Source organism: Sphaerodactylus townsendi, linkage group LG05 (genome assembly GCF_021028975.2).
Source record: "Sphaerodactylus townsendi isolate TG3544 linkage group LG05, MPM_Stown_v2.3, whole genome shotgun sequence".
Taxonomy (NCBI): domain Eukaryota; kingdom Metazoa; phylum Chordata; class Lepidosauria; order Squamata; family Sphaerodactylidae; genus Sphaerodactylus; species Sphaerodactylus townsendi.
In genome coordinates, this window is record NC_059429.1 from 39,935,388 (window position 1) to 39,952,379 (window position 16,992).

Here is a 16,992-nt window from a genome sequence, read left to right on the forward strand (position 1 = left end):
CCCATTAGGCCATTTTCAGCCTGAAGGGAAGAGGCCACTTCTCCATTCTGTACTGTTTCACTAAGGTAGGTGTGGGTGGGGTGGGGGGCGGCGGGGCAGGGCACAGTGGAAGGGGGGGCAGAAAATACAGAGTGCACACCGGGCACAGTATGGCCCAGTATGCCTCCATTACAGATTGAATTGATATGAATTTTGGCCTCCACCCTAAGCATCCCTGTTCCCAACCTAATCCATGTGTTGGATATGTTCTTAGACACCTGCAATAGGGACCGAAGAAATTTGGATTGCCCCCTCTCCAGAGGTCTAAATAAATAATATGGAGGTCCCAAAATCCTTTTCTCCGGTCTTCTGTTGCTAATATAATTGTCCACTGTAATTATCTTTGATCTGGACTGCTAGGACCTTGTCCCTCCCTCTCCATCACTATATTGCCTTTGTTATTGTTCCAGATATCTAGAATACAGTTGTTAAACATTTCCATGCTGCCTTCTGTTTATATCATGAAACTCCGCTGTTTAATGATATCCTTGGCTTCCTGCCTCTTCCTTGGTAAATTTAAGATATTCCACTTCATCTTCAAGACTTTGCGCAATTCCACTTCTGCCTACATTTTCTTCTTGAATTCTACAGATGATTCTTGGTTACATCCAAGTCATTGTGAAAAGAACTCTGCTTGTAGTAGAGCGTTTTCCCATCTTCCCCTCTTACTGCTCCCCAAAACACTGCCTTCATGGTTCAAGGGATTCCTCCAGGAACAGTATTGTATGTGACATGGGAATCAAAAATGGGGGAGGGAATCAGGGAAAATCTCCTCCTCCACTGATAAAAGTTTCCTTCTGTTGGTGGAAAACAAGCATTGGATCTAACCCATTCTTTGCATCTAATGTGATGACATCCAGTCCTGTTCAAAAACTTCTTCTCAGTTCTAACTTTATACAGAGAACTGAGCATCTAAACAAATATTATTATTATTATTATTATTATTATTATTATTATTATTATTATTATTATTATTATTATTATTAATTCAATTTCTATACTGCCCGATCCCCAAAGGGCTCCGGGCGGTGAACAACATAATATATAAACAATAAGCAGGAGCAAATCCGGTAAAATACAAACATAGGCTCTGTCGGCTAACAATTAGCAAATTAAATAAGAGGCGTTCAGGCTCAATTTAAAAACCCACCCCAAGAAGGGGGGGACGGCAGGCCCCTCAATATGAGGAGCTCTGTTGTACCAGTGCCAAAGCAGAAGCAGTAGGGGGCACCATATCAGCGGCTGGACACTCCAAAGGCCCGGTGGAACAACACAGTCTTACAGGCCCTGCGGAACTCACCAAGGTCCCGCAGGGCCCGGACAGTTGGTGGGAGGGTGTTCCACCAGGCCAAAGCCAGCGCTGTGAAAGTCCTGGCCCGTGTGGAGGCCAGCCTAATCATTGAGGGGCCGGGGACCACCAGCAAATTGGCCTCTGCTGATCGCAGAGGCCGAGTAGGGACATATGGGGTGATGCGGTCCCGAAGGTACGAGGGTCCCAGACCGCGTAATGCCTTAAAGGTCAGAATCCACACCTTGAAGATGATTCGGAATTCAAACGGGAGCCAATGCAGCTGGCGCAACACAGGCTGGATATGCTCTCTAAAGGCGCCTATATTGAATTGGGCCCAAGGATTAATCAAATGTCAGTGATAACTTCAGAATGCATGCTTCTTGTGAAACACTGATAAAGGCTTGTTCACTTGAAGCAGTCCTGGTACCTTGGGCAAACTGCAAACTGAGCCACATCACAAGTTTCTGCATGACCAGTCTAGCGCTTATAGTATTATTTCTAACCGGTCTTTCTTCTGTAAGGCTCCCCAGGGTTCTGCCTGCCAGTTCAAATGTATCTAGAAAAATGGGAATGGTAAGCTATCACACATCTTCAGTTAAATTCCAAGTATCAGTAAGGAAAAAGTCACTTTAAGAGCCTGAACATTCAAAGATACTTAGAGATTTGCTGGCATGCCTCTGAACTAGATGGGTAAGTTATTTTGAACTGGATGTGTAAGTTATACAAACCTCCCTACAAGTTCTCACAGGATATTATATATATATTCTGTCCTAATACCTACCTACACTACTCTACTTACCATACATCATTAAAGAGGTCTCTGGTTACAATAGGCTACTTATAGCTGAGTCAAACTAACCTAAGTTTATTATCCTTATTCCTTGACAGTTATGAATATCCCAATTCTCATCTCTTTACAATGGGCTCTCCCAAAGTCTCTTGACTTTCTCTTTCTTTTCCATTTCATATCCCATTGGACTCCATTCTCCACATCTGGTATAAGTGGCTGCCTTCCATCTTTCCGCTTAAAAATTCTCCTTTTAATGGTGGCTTCCTGAAACAACTTTTTTTTCAGATGCCCAGGGAGTAGATGAGACCATAAGCCATTGACTGATTATGCAAAGTGATATGCCTACAATCAGCTCAATCCTAAAACCCTGACATCAGCACGTTGCCAATGTAGACAGTGTGCTGGAACCAATAGGTGGTATTCTATGCCCATTCTGCAGAAGAGAAATATGCACCAGACACACCCTGAAAAAAAAGACATTTGCACTGGAATTTATAAAGCCACAAACCACAGAGCAGTATGCTACTGATGTGCCCCCAACAGGCAGAAAAAGGCAACCAGTGCATGCTGATGCAGCTATGCTCCTCTGGCACCAGGTGGCTATTGCCCATGCCAAAACATACCAAAGAAGGGAACAAAAGAAACACGGTGTGCTCACACATGGAAAAAAACTGTTTCACCTGCTTATGTAACTCATTCAACAGAAACAATGTTGATAGAACTCCAATGCATCTCCCTCACAAGGCATCAAGTCTTGAAGTGAGTAGGACTCCTAATTACCAGGCCGGATAAGGGGAAAAACAGAAATTGGAAGACATACAAGAAATGTATGGCAGCTTCACAAAAGGAATTCCTGTCATCTCCCCACTCACTGGAAAATGCTGTCTATGAGTCAAACTGTAGTCTTAGGTCCAAATCCCACTAAGGGGGATGCTGACAAGAAATCTCATTTCGCAGCCAACAGCAACAAAAGAGAAGGAAGAAGACTCACTGGAATCCAGCTGCAAACACAAGAACATGACACTGCAAATAGTATTAGAACTCCCCACTCCACTAGCTGCCCTAGTGTCTGCAGTAGCCACATAATCCAGCCTGGGAGGACAGCAGAGAAAGGCACAGTAGAGTATAGAACCGCAAGAGTATCCCATGACACTGGTTCCAGTCCCACATGTGGCTAGGGTACCCCAGTAAGGAGTCTCAGGCACAGCTTAATTTTTGCCCTATTAAATCACTTGGGATAGGATGCTCATACTTATCAGCTACTACCATAAATACTTCCCTGCATCACTCAGTGGGCTAATTACCCCCACCCATTCCCATCCATCCAGTAACTTCCCTATTCCTCATTCAAGTGGCATGGTATATCATGCACCAGTTGTGAAATGGAGGAGTGTGCAGCTTAAGAATCCTTCTCATCTCCCTTGCAAGGGCACTCAGCTCCCTCCTAGTGAGAGCTGCATGCTGAAAACACCTGAAGTCAGTACAAACTAGGGACAGAAACTGATCACCACCAACTGTCAATTATCCATCAACCAGCAACTGTACAGCAATCTACACATTTATTGAACAGTATCAGGAATTGCCAAGTCTTATTCCACCAAGGCTCCTGTGCCTATGCAAGATACATTAATAAATCATGGGACTGTAGGCAACGCCATTGTTTCCACAGCATGCATGTGAAAGGGACAAATCTGCTGGCCATACAATAAGGTGTCACAAAGTTTGCAATAGAGCAGGAGCCGGTCAAGAAGAAGAAGGTTGGCAACCTCATTGGATAGCAACTGAAATTATATTGACATTTGTGGCCATTGATCATGTTGTAGGGTTAGGGTCAGGGTCAGCACCATACTGGAAATGGAGCCCTTCCTGTCCTCTTCCTCCTAGTGATTCTCTAGACTCCTTGCAGGGATCCATCCACTGGGATAGTAATAATTAGTATTCCACAGTGACAGCAAAGAGCAAGTTGTCTGCACATGGTCCTCTGGCAGTATCTGCTGCTCCCATATGTATCTTAAGGGTTTCTTCAGTTATTTATTAAGTGATTTTTATCACACTCTTATTTAAGAGTCGCAGGTTAAGTCACAGTTAAAACACTACTATTCAAACCAATAGAAAAAATCTTAGATACCATCTTCCCCACAAAAGATGCTTACAGTTAATCCAATTGCAAGGTTACAAAAGCATGCATCAGCATGGCCAGTTCTGAGAAAGGACAGAACCAGAGGCAACTCATGGAAAACACTCTTGGCCACAATGCCAACCTGGTTTTCAAACAGCAAGGCTGGTCCATCCACATCCCCAAGCTCTTAACCTCTTATACAAAAGCTTACTCTGTTACCCCAAGACAAGTGGATCCAATCTCTAAGACGTTAGTCTTGCCAATCAGCATTACCTATCTTTCACCTGGATTCAGTTTCAGTTTGTCCTGTTTTAGTTACCACATCTACACAGCAACAGCTCAGAGGCAAGATGAACACATCTGGGCACTTCAATAATGAAAAAAGAACCAAATGCTGTCGACATATTGATGACACCCAAACCTGAAGCTTGCCCAATCTCATTCAGCAACCTCACATTGAAGACCATGGGTGAAACAACAGAAGAGAGAGAAGAGTTTTGGATTCATGCCGCTCCCCTTTCTCTCCTGTAAAGAGTCTCAAAGGGGCTTACAATCTCCTTTCCCTTCCTCTCCCCAAAGCAGACTTCTTATGAGACCTGGGTGGGCGGGCGGGCGGGGCTGAGAGAGTTCCAAAGAACCGTGCCTAGTTTAAGGTAATCCAGCAGGAATGTAGGAGTGGGGAATCAAATCTGGTTCATCAAATCAGACTCCGCCACTCCTGTAGAGGAATGTGGAATCAAAAGCTGTTCTCCAGATTAGAGTCTACCTGCTCTAGAACCCCATGGCACTCCATGGGACAAATCCAACCCAGCTAATTCTACTCCTCTTTGTGCCCAGACAAGAAAGACCACAATCTCTGAAGGGCTACTCAATTAAAACCAACTCCATATTCTAAATTGTGGATAAAAATGGTTAACTATATCAAAGACCACCAACAGCATGGTGAATTGTTCCTGTTGGGGACATCTCTATACATAATTGACTAAGCTGAGCCAGGTGGTGACGACATACTCCCTGCCCATCGCAATGCAGAGAAGGCTCCCCCTCCTTCTCCTCCTAATAGCGTCGCCAGGAGCCTGAAGAACCGCTTGGCAGCCAGCAGCTCCCTGCCACTTCTGCCACCCATGCCTCTCGCCTGCCGCTTCTGCCACCCCATCGCTTCTGCTGCTCTCCCGACACTTCTGCCACCCTGCTGCTTACCTGCCACCTCTGCCGTCCCCTAAAATTTTGGGGGGAGGGGCAATTTTAGTATTTGCCCAGGGTGCAATTTTCAGCAGGTACACAACTGGGTGAAGCTGGGCCAACAGGGGAAGAAAGACAGAAGGGGCTACCCCCCTTGGTGGATGCCCCTTTCTCTAGCCTGTTATATGTCTTTGTTCAGTGGGCTTTATTGCTAGTAGCATAATAAGTGAGCCAGTTCTTACTCATCTCATATACGCAGCTGCAGTGGAACTGTGCCTGCACTGTCTACTGGGGCTGCTCAATACAAAGCAACACATATCCAAGGTGTTTGGTAAGCAGTGGTACTTTGCTCAGATCAGAGTGGAGCATAAGAACATAAGAACCTCCAAAACTTGGAATCACCATTGACTGTTAATTGTTCCCCAGAATGTAATTCTATTCTCACAGATTACATTTTAATCGTTTAACTTACTGATTGTTACAAAGATTATAACAACATAAATAACCATTTGAATCAACTTGGAGACTAAAGAGTGTTTCCTCTGGTTGCTTAAAAACAGACAGGTTATAAACTAGGTTATGAACTAGCTGCCTAGATTTTTAAAAGTGTCCCTTTAAGACAGCCTTAACTGGATAGTATTCACCAGGTGATGTTATTTACCTCCATGCCATGAAAAGCTTCAATTGCCCATTTCTACACAGTGAACCTCTATTAAAGGGACATTTTTCTCCAGACCTATGGGCAACCCTAGTCTGTGAACTAGTGGTGTGGCCGAATATGAGAAGAGTCTTGAATGGCTGGATTTTATCACCCACTTGTCTGAAGTTACCTTTACAGGTGTTCTCAAAGCTAGTGTTCTGCCCACTAGTTTATAGCTAAGGGATGCGAACAGGTCTGGAAAAAAATGCCCTGTCCCTTTAACAGAGGCTTAATGGGATGTCATGAAAAGTTTCACCTGCCTATTTCTGTACATCTAGCCTCTATTAAAGAGACATTTTCCCCCAGATCTGTTGGTTACTCTATTTGTGACTGTTCCTTTTAGTCATAAGCAAATGAACATAGACTGGGGCTTCTTGGAGCTGGGATTAGAACTGCCTGTGGGTTAGGTATACTGCCGCTGGAGTTTGCTATTACTGCAGTACCAAAGGATGAATGAGGGGAATGGCTGGGAACGAAAAGAAAAAGATCTACATGAGGGTTCATTTCATTTTTATTGAAGAGTTGGACTTCACACTTCGGTGATTTGGAATGTCCTTGCACCCCTGAGGACAAGACTGAGAATTTCTAGTTGATTGACTGACGCTAGGCCTGCAGCTTTGGGGGAATCTGCTACCTGCTGAAGGACTGACTAATTTTTCCCCACACCTTGTATATTTCTAAATTAATTCTTGTATATTTCTAAATTAAACAGACATTGCAAAGAAGTCACTGGCATTTTGATCCACAAGAAACTGAAAGACTTTGGAATTTCTCACAGCTTTGGGGAGTGATTATATAATACATAACAATATTAAATGTCTATTTAAAATACTATCAGAGAGAGGATATGAAAATGAATTCTGAAGAGTTAGTTTTTATACCACACTTTTCTCTGCTGTAAAGAGTTTCAAGGTGGCTTACAGTCACCTCCCTGTACTTACCCCACAAGAGGCACTTTGTGAGAAATGGATTCAATTCACCACCCCTCCACAAGCACCCTGCTGGATGACCAGACACAGCTCTCACAGAACTTTCTCAGCCCATGCAGAGGCAGGCAATGGCAAATCACTTCTGAACGTCTCTTGCCTCGAAAGTCCTTCGGGGTCCCCATAAGCCAGCAAATAAAGTTAGAGGCAGAGTTTCCAATTTTGTTAGTTTTTTGCCTTGGCATACAAATCTGGGTAAAGTTCCGCTTGCCATACTGTCATTATCACAGGTCACTTTTGACGGAACTATGCCAGGCATGCGCACCTGTATCTCTTGGAAGAAAAATATTGCAATTCATCTGAATTATCCTCTCCCAGACATTTGATATGCAGGTGAGGCCATCAATATGCCAGTGAAATTCAGATGCTTCCTATTTTCCCCAGAGAAATGTATTCCCTTTTCCCTCCCACTAGCTTAGTCTATGGGATGTTTTAGTGTAGCAAGTGAAAAGGATGATCGTGCAATACCCTCACTTTGTGTGTGCTGATAATACTGAGTTTAGTGTAACAAGCTGCTTGGTGATGAACCAGGGTTAATTTCACAGGAGGTTGTCTGGAGCAAAAGCCACTGCTTCCCTGATGTGGATGGCAAGCTAGCCTGAGATTGTTAGACTGAAGAAGTCTAGGGTTCCTATGTCAAGGCAGGTAATTGAAAACTACCTGTTTGTTTCTTGCCTTGAAAACCTTATGGTAAGAGAATCAACATGATAAGAAGAGTTGTTTTTGTATGCCACTTTCCTTAAGTCTCAAAGCAGCTTATCTTCCCTCCCCCCCCCCCCCACCTCCCAATAGGCACCTTATGAGGTAAGTGGAGCTGAGAGAGTTCTGAGAGAACTGTGACTGGCCCAGGATCACCCAGCAGGTTTCATATGGAGGAGTGGGGAATTGAACCCAGCTTACCAGATTAGGGTCTGTCGTTCTTAAACATTTTACCTTGTGGCTCTCATCCTGTGACTTGACTTCACTTTACATTTAGTCATTATTAAAGGGACAGATAATTTTTTCTCTAGTCTGTTAGCAAAGCCTATTTATCTATGGAACAGGATGTCCAGATCTTGTGAGTTTATGAGTGGGAATGTTTATGAGCTGCTGGCAAAGTCCTGTCCTTTCTCTAAAAAGAAGTGTGCCTGTATAGTTAACGCAAAAGAGAGTATAGTTTTAATGATGGAAAGATTTATACTTCCCGATGTGATATACTCTTTTGAGAACTACCAGTGCCAGAATTCAAAGCACCATAATAACCAGTCACATCCAGTGGGAGCCAGTATAGGCTGCTGTATTACTGTACAGGCCTAGATTGTGAATATCTGGTTACGAAGATAAATTAGGCAACCAGAAACACAAAGAAGGTTAACCACACAAAGTCAAAGAGGCTAAACATATTAATTTTCAAAAGAGAGAAAGCCTTTCTGTAGCCTGGATCAGGGGAAAAAACTTTTAATGGGGGAGAAGAAAAATAACCACATTAAAATGTTGAGTATGAGGTAACTGGTAGGTAATGGTTATATCAGCAAGGGGGGGCAGTATTTGTGGTGGAGTGGAGCTTAAACAACAATTCCTGTCTAAAAGTGTTCAAGTCTGATAAGGATATAAATTTTCCTGCTAAACAGGAAAGACTAGGCCTATTCCAATTGCTCACTTTGCCAGATTGTGAAGACAGAGGAGCCACCTGCATGACAAGTTACATTTCTTATCTGGAAAGATCTCTTTCTGTGACTGTTAAGCCGATAAAAACTGTGCATGTCAAACATTCTCCTATTCCATGTTAATCTTACCTCATGCAAAACAGAGTGCTGAGAAAGGAATTTAACAAAGCCCCTTACTGATAGTGCTCAAGGGAAGCGGTAAATGTTACCTTCCCACAACAACACCAGCGGCAGGCACAGGCACCAATGGGTGGTAGAAACTTCCATTTCATTGGCATGGTAGGCATCATTGGGCAGCAGCAGAGATACTGGGCCCCTTGGAGGTCCTACCACTCTAGAACAACCTGACAGGGTGACAGTATCAGGGCCCCCGGAGGCCATAAGCCTATCCTCCTTTCTCCCTTGGCACACATAGTACCTCTGCTGGCTGAGGCAGTAGCTGCTCTTCCTCCTCCTCTGCTACCACCAAGATTCCATTCCACGTGCTTCCCTGCATTACTCCTCTTTCAACTTGCTCACTGACAGCTCTTCTCTGACAGTCACACATGAGAACAAGAAAATAACTTCAGGGCCATCTATGATACGAAGTCTGAGAGCCAGCAAAGAGAGAGTGGTTTTGGGAGATTAAGTTTTAGCCAGTCCATAAAGAGTTTAAAGGTGTCAAGGTAGAATAGATCACTACCTCCTGAGGTACCCTAGCTGATCTCTTAATCCCTCAGTTTAATCAGAACCTATAGTCCAATTATTGTAGTAGCTGACTTGAGCATCTTGTTTTATGAAGAGCTTTCGGCTTTATACAAGCTGCTTTATTGTTGGGTCCCAATTACTAGATTGGCTACATTAAGAGAGATGGTAGCTGACATAACAATATTTTTAGGACTAGCAGATAAGTACAGCGTTTGGGACTCTTTAGTTTGGAGAGGAGACATCTGAAGGGGAATATGATTGAAGTCTATAAAATTATGCATGGGGTAGAAAATGTTGACAGAGAGAAATTTTTCTCTCTTTCTCACAATACTAAAACCAGGGGGCATACACTGAAAATGCTGGGAGGAAGAATTAGGACTAATAAAAGGAAACATTTCTTCACGCAATGCTTGATTGGTGTTTGGAATATGCTGCCACAGGAGGTGGTGATGGCCACTAACCTGGATAGCTTTAAAAGGGATCGCTTGGAAAGATTTATGGAAGAGAAGTCGATCTTTGGTTTCCAATCTTGATTCTCCTTGATCTGAGATTGCAAATGCCTTAGCAGACCAGGTGCTCGGGAGCAACAGCAGCAGAAGGCCATTGCTTTTACATCCTGCATGTGCACTTGTAACCCCCAGGCTCAGCGGCGCCACTGTTTGAATCCCACCACCATCGGAACCTGTTATTAAAATTTTTGGATCCCACCACTGAATAAAACATGTCATTAGGGAAGGAAGATAGCAAGGGAATGGGGCTATTTTGTGTATTTCAGTGTTACATGATATATGATTACCTGCCTGTTGGACAGAAGTTATGGACCTGCCAGGGATATTCCATTCCTATAGTATCAACACTTCTGCTGATAAGGAGACTCTTGAGTAGGCAGCATCACACTTCTTTGAAGTACTTTACTCAGTAAGTGAATAAAATGTGGAATTTTGGATGACCCATTCCTAAACAATGATGGGCTACCTGGTGGTTATCTAGATGCGGCTAGAACTTGAAACTGAGTGTGTGTTAGTAAATTATAAGCATTTAAGGCAAGGACGTAGGTAAGGGGGGGCTTTGGGTTCAAAACCCCCCCATTACATGTCCAGCTTGCTTGAAACAATGCATGGAATGGAACAACTGGAAAGCCCTCAGTCACCGGACCCAGCCCATAAAAAGTCTATACTTACGTCACTGATTTAAGGAGATCAAATGGTCACAAGGGGATGTGTGAAGACTGAGGGCACTTGAAAAATAAAACAGAAACAAATTTTCAAATGCCAATGCTAGAAGTATCTGCACAAAGATGGGAGAACTGGACAAGGATATAGATATAGTGAATATTTCACACATTCTGGTGGAAGAGGGGAAATCAATGAAATACAATGATCTTTTGGATCCAAGAAATACAGGATGAATGTACTGGAGACAGAGTGGCTCTGTATGTTGGAAAGAGCTGTGAATCAGATTAGAAAGCTTAAGAGACTTCCCTATAGAACTATTATGATGGAAATACAAGTATTATCCTAACATTAATCTTCAGAGACAGAGAAGGAAAACAACCAGAGGTGAAAGTTGTGTAATCATAATTAACTTCAACAACCTTTAGGTTGACTAGGTAATTATGTGTTAGACTTGTGAGAAAAACACAACATTTTTAGGTACCCTAAATTATTATTCTTTTGATCAATTGGTCATAGTGTCAAGTGGGAGAAGGCAGCCTTTGGAATTGTTACAAGATGTATACCGTATGTTCATTTAGTTTATCTTGATAAAAATCCTGCCAGATACAATACTAGACAACAAAAGGGTGTGAAGGTGTCATTACAATCCAGCCTAGTTTAAGGAGTTAACAACCTACTTGAGCATGCTACATGCCCTCAAACAAAATTTTGCAACGTTACATGTTATTTCTGAAGAAAAAGAGAAACAGGGAGTATAAAACAGCTCTGATCTTCCTGGGGAGTTTGCTAACATTGGGCTGATATATTGTGAGGGAATGTTACTATAGTACAGTGATGGCAAACCTTTTTGAGACCGAGTGCCCAAATTGCAACCCAAAACCCACTTATTTATCGCAAAGTGCCAACACGGCAATTTAACCTGAATGCTGAGGTTTTCGTTTAGAAAAAATGGTTGGCTCCGAGGCACATGTTACTCGGGAGTAAGCTTGGTGAAGCAACCGTGCAATGGGTGAATCACGACCCTAGTAGGGTTTACTCAGAAGCAAGCCCCATTGCCAGCAACCGAGCTTACTCTCAGGTAAAGAATCATGCCCAGGCTAGCCTAGATGTTTGTGTGTGGGGGGAGGTGATTTTCCGCCCCCCCCCCCATGATGAACTCTGTGCACATGTGCCCACAGAAAGGGCTCTGAGTGCCACCTCTGGCACCCATGCCATAGGTTCGCCATCACTGCTATAGTAGTAGGAGCAGTACCAACTTAAGTATGTACTCTACTATAGTCTCAACTTTTCCTATTCGGGAAGGGCACACCTGCTATGAGTGGGGATTACAGAGGTATCTGCTTTCCAAAATGGCTGAGGGCAGAGCACTGAAACATGCCAGAGTAAATATTTGTTCATATTTAGGGACTTGTAATGCTATTAGATAACCTGCCAGTGAGAAAAGGTTTCTGGAAGGGTACATGGCACTGGAAGGACGCCACTGCAGCCAGGCCCTATCAAACTGATGGGCCAGGTCCCAAATCCATTGCTTAAGTATTTATTTTGCTTTCTGAAGGCCTAGATGTAACAGGACTCAAAGGGAGAAACTGTATTCCTGCAACCCTTCAGCAGTTTTCAGTCAATTTGAGTGATAGTCATCTCGAAGAACAAGAGGTATTACTCCCTGAAGATTACAGTTTAATTTTAACCAGTAAGTGGGTAAAAGGTTAACTAAAGGAAGATGGGAAAAGAGCAACAAAACTAAACTAATTTTAAAAACAAAAAAATAGGATAGTTACCCAGTTCTGCTGGTTTTCAGGAAATCTGTCAAGAAGAAATGAGTCAAAGCAAGGTGAAAAGAGCCAAGTACAAGATCTGATGGACAAATTGGAAGAAAAACTGCTGAAACATACAGTCAAAGTTTGCTCAGGAACTCAAATGAGAAATTGATGCGGGTGAAACATAACTACCAGACCACGGTCACACAGCCTAGAAAACCCACGATAGTCTATTGATGATCTCCTAACAAAATTTTCCAACTCGCTAAAGTTGATCTCCTTTCTTGAGGATTAGACACTGATATACTACTGATTTTTTTAAAGGTAGCCAGAGAAAACTCAAGAAGTTGTAGGCTGCTTACTGTAATTCATTTTCCAGGTACATTGATGGAAACGGTTAATTATTCAACACATAGAGACATAAATTATACCACAGAAGAATCAACATGGTTTCTGCAAGAGGAACTCATGTCTCACCAACCTTTTAACGTTCTTTTAGAGGACAAGCGTGATCTGGTAGACATAGGCTTGGACTTCCAAAAAGTGTTTGTGAGCATCCCTCACCAAAGGTACTTAAGTAAATTTAGCAGTCATAGATTCTTCTCATGGATTCTAAATTGGTTAAATACCTGGGAAAAGAGAACAGAAATAAATATGCAGTTCTCACAATAGATGGAAGTGAGCAGTGAGGTTCTGCAAGGATCAGAATTGAAACTGATACTATTTAATTTGTGCAGAAATTATCTGTAATTAGGATAAGCAGTAAAGTGACAAACTTTGCAGATTATGCTGAATAACTTAGAGTAGTAAATAAAAATGTGCAGTGAGAGTTTCAAAAGGATCTCTCCAAACAGTACAAGGACACTACAACACAGTCAATGAGGTTCAGTGTAAACATAACACGATGCTCGTTGTGACAAAATATGCATTGTTTCTGAACTGTTGGTAACTGATCAAGAAAGATTATGGGATTGTGGTTGCTAGCTTGATGAAAACATGAATTCAGCATTTGGAAGCAGCAAAAATAACAAATTCTGTGCTAATTAGCATTTTAAAAAGACCTGAATTAATAGCTCATATTGTAAAGCAAATATGGTATACACAGCATTCAAAACTGGACATAGTTCAGGTTGCCACTATTTCTATAACTGTGATGCTGGGAAAGGTGCAAAAAAGAGCAACCAAAATGAACAATGGGCTGGAGCACCTTCACTACAAGAAAATGCAAAAGGGTTTTTTTAAGTTCCAAAAAATACCTAAAGGGGCATATTCATAAAATTATGCATGTAGGGAAATAGAATGAGCTCTTCCCACCTCTTTCCCATAATAGTGGTGCTCCATGTTCTGTGGTAGTACTCTCCGAATATCAATGGAGGTGTTTGCATCATGCACATGTGTGTATGTGTGTGAAGTACAACTGAGGGAGGGTCAGCTTGTAAGCCTTCTAAATAGACTAAACAAGCAAGGAACAGCAACTTCACAGAACCACAAATGGTAGAAAGTCCAACAGCACAGATACAATAAAGCCAAAGAAACATATAAAGTCATTTAAATATGAATTTTTAAAATTGTGGAAGTGGGAAACATGAATAAGATCTTTATAAAGTGATATAAAGATATAAAAACAAGTCACCAGAGTCTTCCAGTGTGTGTTTGTGTGTGTATACCTTAAGACATAATTAACCAAGAATAGAATGCATGGCAATGACTCAGTTCCAACCAAATGCCATATATTCCATCAGGGCTTGGCACCCCAGCCCCCCCCCCCATCCCCCCCCCAACAAGCAGGGCTTGGCAGGACAACGGTGGCAAGGCATCCTCCCGACTGGCCTGGCATCAGCCGCCCAGTCCCCTGCACACCCTCCCCCCCCCCCCCAAACCCAAGCCCTCTTGGCTGCCCCAGAACCAGCACACCCACCCTCCTCCCACCAAGTTGAGTTAGCACAGTGTTTCCTACACTTCTGGTACCTGAAGCACGCCTCTCCTCTCCCCTTGGGCCCCTCTGCACATGCAGAATAATGTACTTTCCAATCCACTTCCACAATTGTTTGCAAGTGGATTTTGCTATACCGCACAGTAAAATCCAGCTGTTAAGTGGATTGAAAGTGCATGTGCGGAAGAAGCCTTACATTTAAAATCTAGATTCGCAGTTTTATCCCTTGGAGAGAAGCAGAAGTGTCCCTCAACTGCGAGAAGTTTAGTGAAACCTGCAGCACAGCCCAGTTCTTCCCCATGTTTACTCAACGGGGAAACCTCGCCGAGCTATGTACACATTGACTGCAACTTCGCTTTACGTTCCGTCACAAAACCTCTGTCGCTTTGCCTCCGGGACTGATGCGAGGCCCTCCCCGTTCTCTTAAGAACCACTGACAGCCCTCCTGCTCCATGCAGAGCACACCTCCAGCTGCCTGTCACTCTCTCCGTCGTTGCTCGAGGTGGAGCCGCAGACGAGGCGGGCCATTGAGGAAGGCAGGGCCTGGGCCTCCTCAGCTAACAGACAGCCCCTTCTTCTCCCGGCATCCATCGCGCTGCGGCGAGCCTAGTTCCCGGTCGCCTCTGCCGCTGTTGCTGCTGCCTGGACTTTGGCTGCGCCCGCCGGTGCCTTCGCTGCTGTGCCGCCGCTGCCGCCGCCGCCGCCATGGCCGCCTACAGCAAGTTTTTCACCGCGCGCTACTCCACCATGGCCGGGGCGACAGCTGCCGCTTGCGCGCTGCTTTGCCTGCTCAGCAAGCGGAGGAAGGCGGCTGCTCTCCAAGGGTTAGTCAAGCACAGGCCGGCCGGTCACGGGGGTCATGGAGCGGTGCGAAGGTCCTTGCTGACCGTGGGGAAGGCAATAGAGTAGAGCTGCTGACTGCAGCTGCCAGCAGAAGAGATGGTGGGTTGGAATAAGGGGTACAGAGCCCCATGAGCAGCCAAGCGGGCAAGCAGATCCTTCTGCAGAAAAAAAAAGGGAAACAAAAGCGTTTTTGGTGAGAGCCCTTAGTTTTTGAAAGGGTGGCATCCTCCATAGGCTGAATCAGGACTCTGGACATTGTAGCCTGGTGCTTTGGATTAACTGGTGGTGGTTATACAAGGTTCCTGTAAAGGCTTGTTCACATCGTGTTTTTCTGTGGATGTGCTTGGTGTGGTGGCTGGGACTTTATGACTGCAAAGCTTAGGGCACTGAACTATAGTCCCTTCTCTCAGTTAGGTTATACCTGAAGGACAGGTAGTGATTCAACAAGTGTGCCTGTTTGTGTGCATACTTATTACTTGTTTTGTGTACTTGTTCTATTTTTTCTTTATAGACAGTCCAGCATGGCTTATGTGGAGTGCCTGGCTGAGTCCTCAACTGCATTGTTTCAACAGTGCTGTGTGATCAGATCCTCCCAAGCTACATAGGAGATCTTCTTGGCAGGAGCTAATGATAACTATATTTCCAATTTATGTAGCATCTTAGTGTGTGTGAATACTTCAATAACTGTGGCAATAGTACCAATACAGGAAGTTATTGTATTGATCAATGAAGAAATATGGGAGAAGGCTACAGAGAATGAACTTACTGCTGTTTGTGTGATAGGGTGCCTACATTTGTTAAAGCAGAATGGCTGTTTCTTAAACTTTTCATAATGCCATAAAGCTGGCTGATAAAGACAGACATCTGGGTGTTGGGTTGTGGGGAGGGGGCATGATAAACCAGACAGGAATTTTTGTAAGGATGAACTGTGGGTTTTCATCTGCCAAAGAAGGATGGTCTGAAATGTGACTGCAAAAAGGTTTTGTATCTTCTAGCATGAGAGGTGTCTTAGTATTTGGTAAACAGCCTACTCCAATAAACACAGTGTTATCAATGTATTGTTGAAGGCTTTCACGGCCAGATTCAACTGGTTGTTGTGGGTTTTCTGGGCTGTGTGGCTGTGGTCTGGTAGATCTTGTTCCTAATGTTTTGCCTGCATCTGTGGCTGGCATCTTTAGAGGCGTATCACAGAGAGAAGTCTGTTACATACTGTCTCCAGTGTTATCAGTTAAGCTATCAGCTGTGATGTTTGGAAGTTGGAAAAATAGTTTAGACACTGGTGATTATGGAATACTTAAAACCTACACAGCATTTGGTTTCCAAACTATGGGCTAATATAATCAGAGTTTTGGATCTAAAAGTGGGATAGTCTACAGCAAGGTAATGGTTGTTTCAGTGTATTCCAGCTGAAGTAAGAATTTGCACTAGTGAGCCTGTTGATTTCTATACTCCTTGTTTTAAGAAGTTGTACAACTGATATTATGCAAGATCACATTTCTTCTAACGTACTGCGTAACTGTTGTTTCACTGCCTTATGTGCTGTAAGAGCATCATCAGAAAGTGTTTCATATTAGTATTCTGCTATTCTGGCCCAGCAAAGTTTGAGGCCTTCCTCTTACTTAAGTGGCTCTTTTGACAGAGCAAGGCTTCATGTATTACTGAGTGATATAGCAAAATATGGACCAGTGTTTTAACTGTCCAAAATACAATAGTATCCTTCTACTGAAAATTAACCATTAAACTGAAAAATCCTAATTCTGCATCTTTCCAAATATACTGCCTTGTTAAATGAATTAATGGCTATTATGAATTGTCCAAGTCCCATGAATTTCTATTGTGGGGGT

The 16,992-nt window shown here is 43.4% G+C and overlaps 1 protein-coding gene across 1 annotated transcript in view; it reads left to right on the forward strand.

The window, feature by feature from the left end:
* The first annotated feature begins 14,879 nt into the window (after positions 1-14,879).
* The window catches only part of ABCD3 (ATP binding cassette subfamily D member 3), a 40,176-nt gene continuing 38,063 nt past the window's right edge, over positions 14,880-16,992 (forward strand). Inside the window, exon 1 of the mRNA XM_048497059.1 lies at positions 14,880-15,129. Within this exon, the coding sequence (XP_048353016.1) occupies positions 15,011-15,129 (119 nt within the window). The 5' untranslated portion in view covers positions 14,880-15,010. The remainder of the gene's footprint in view (positions 15,130-16,992) is intronic.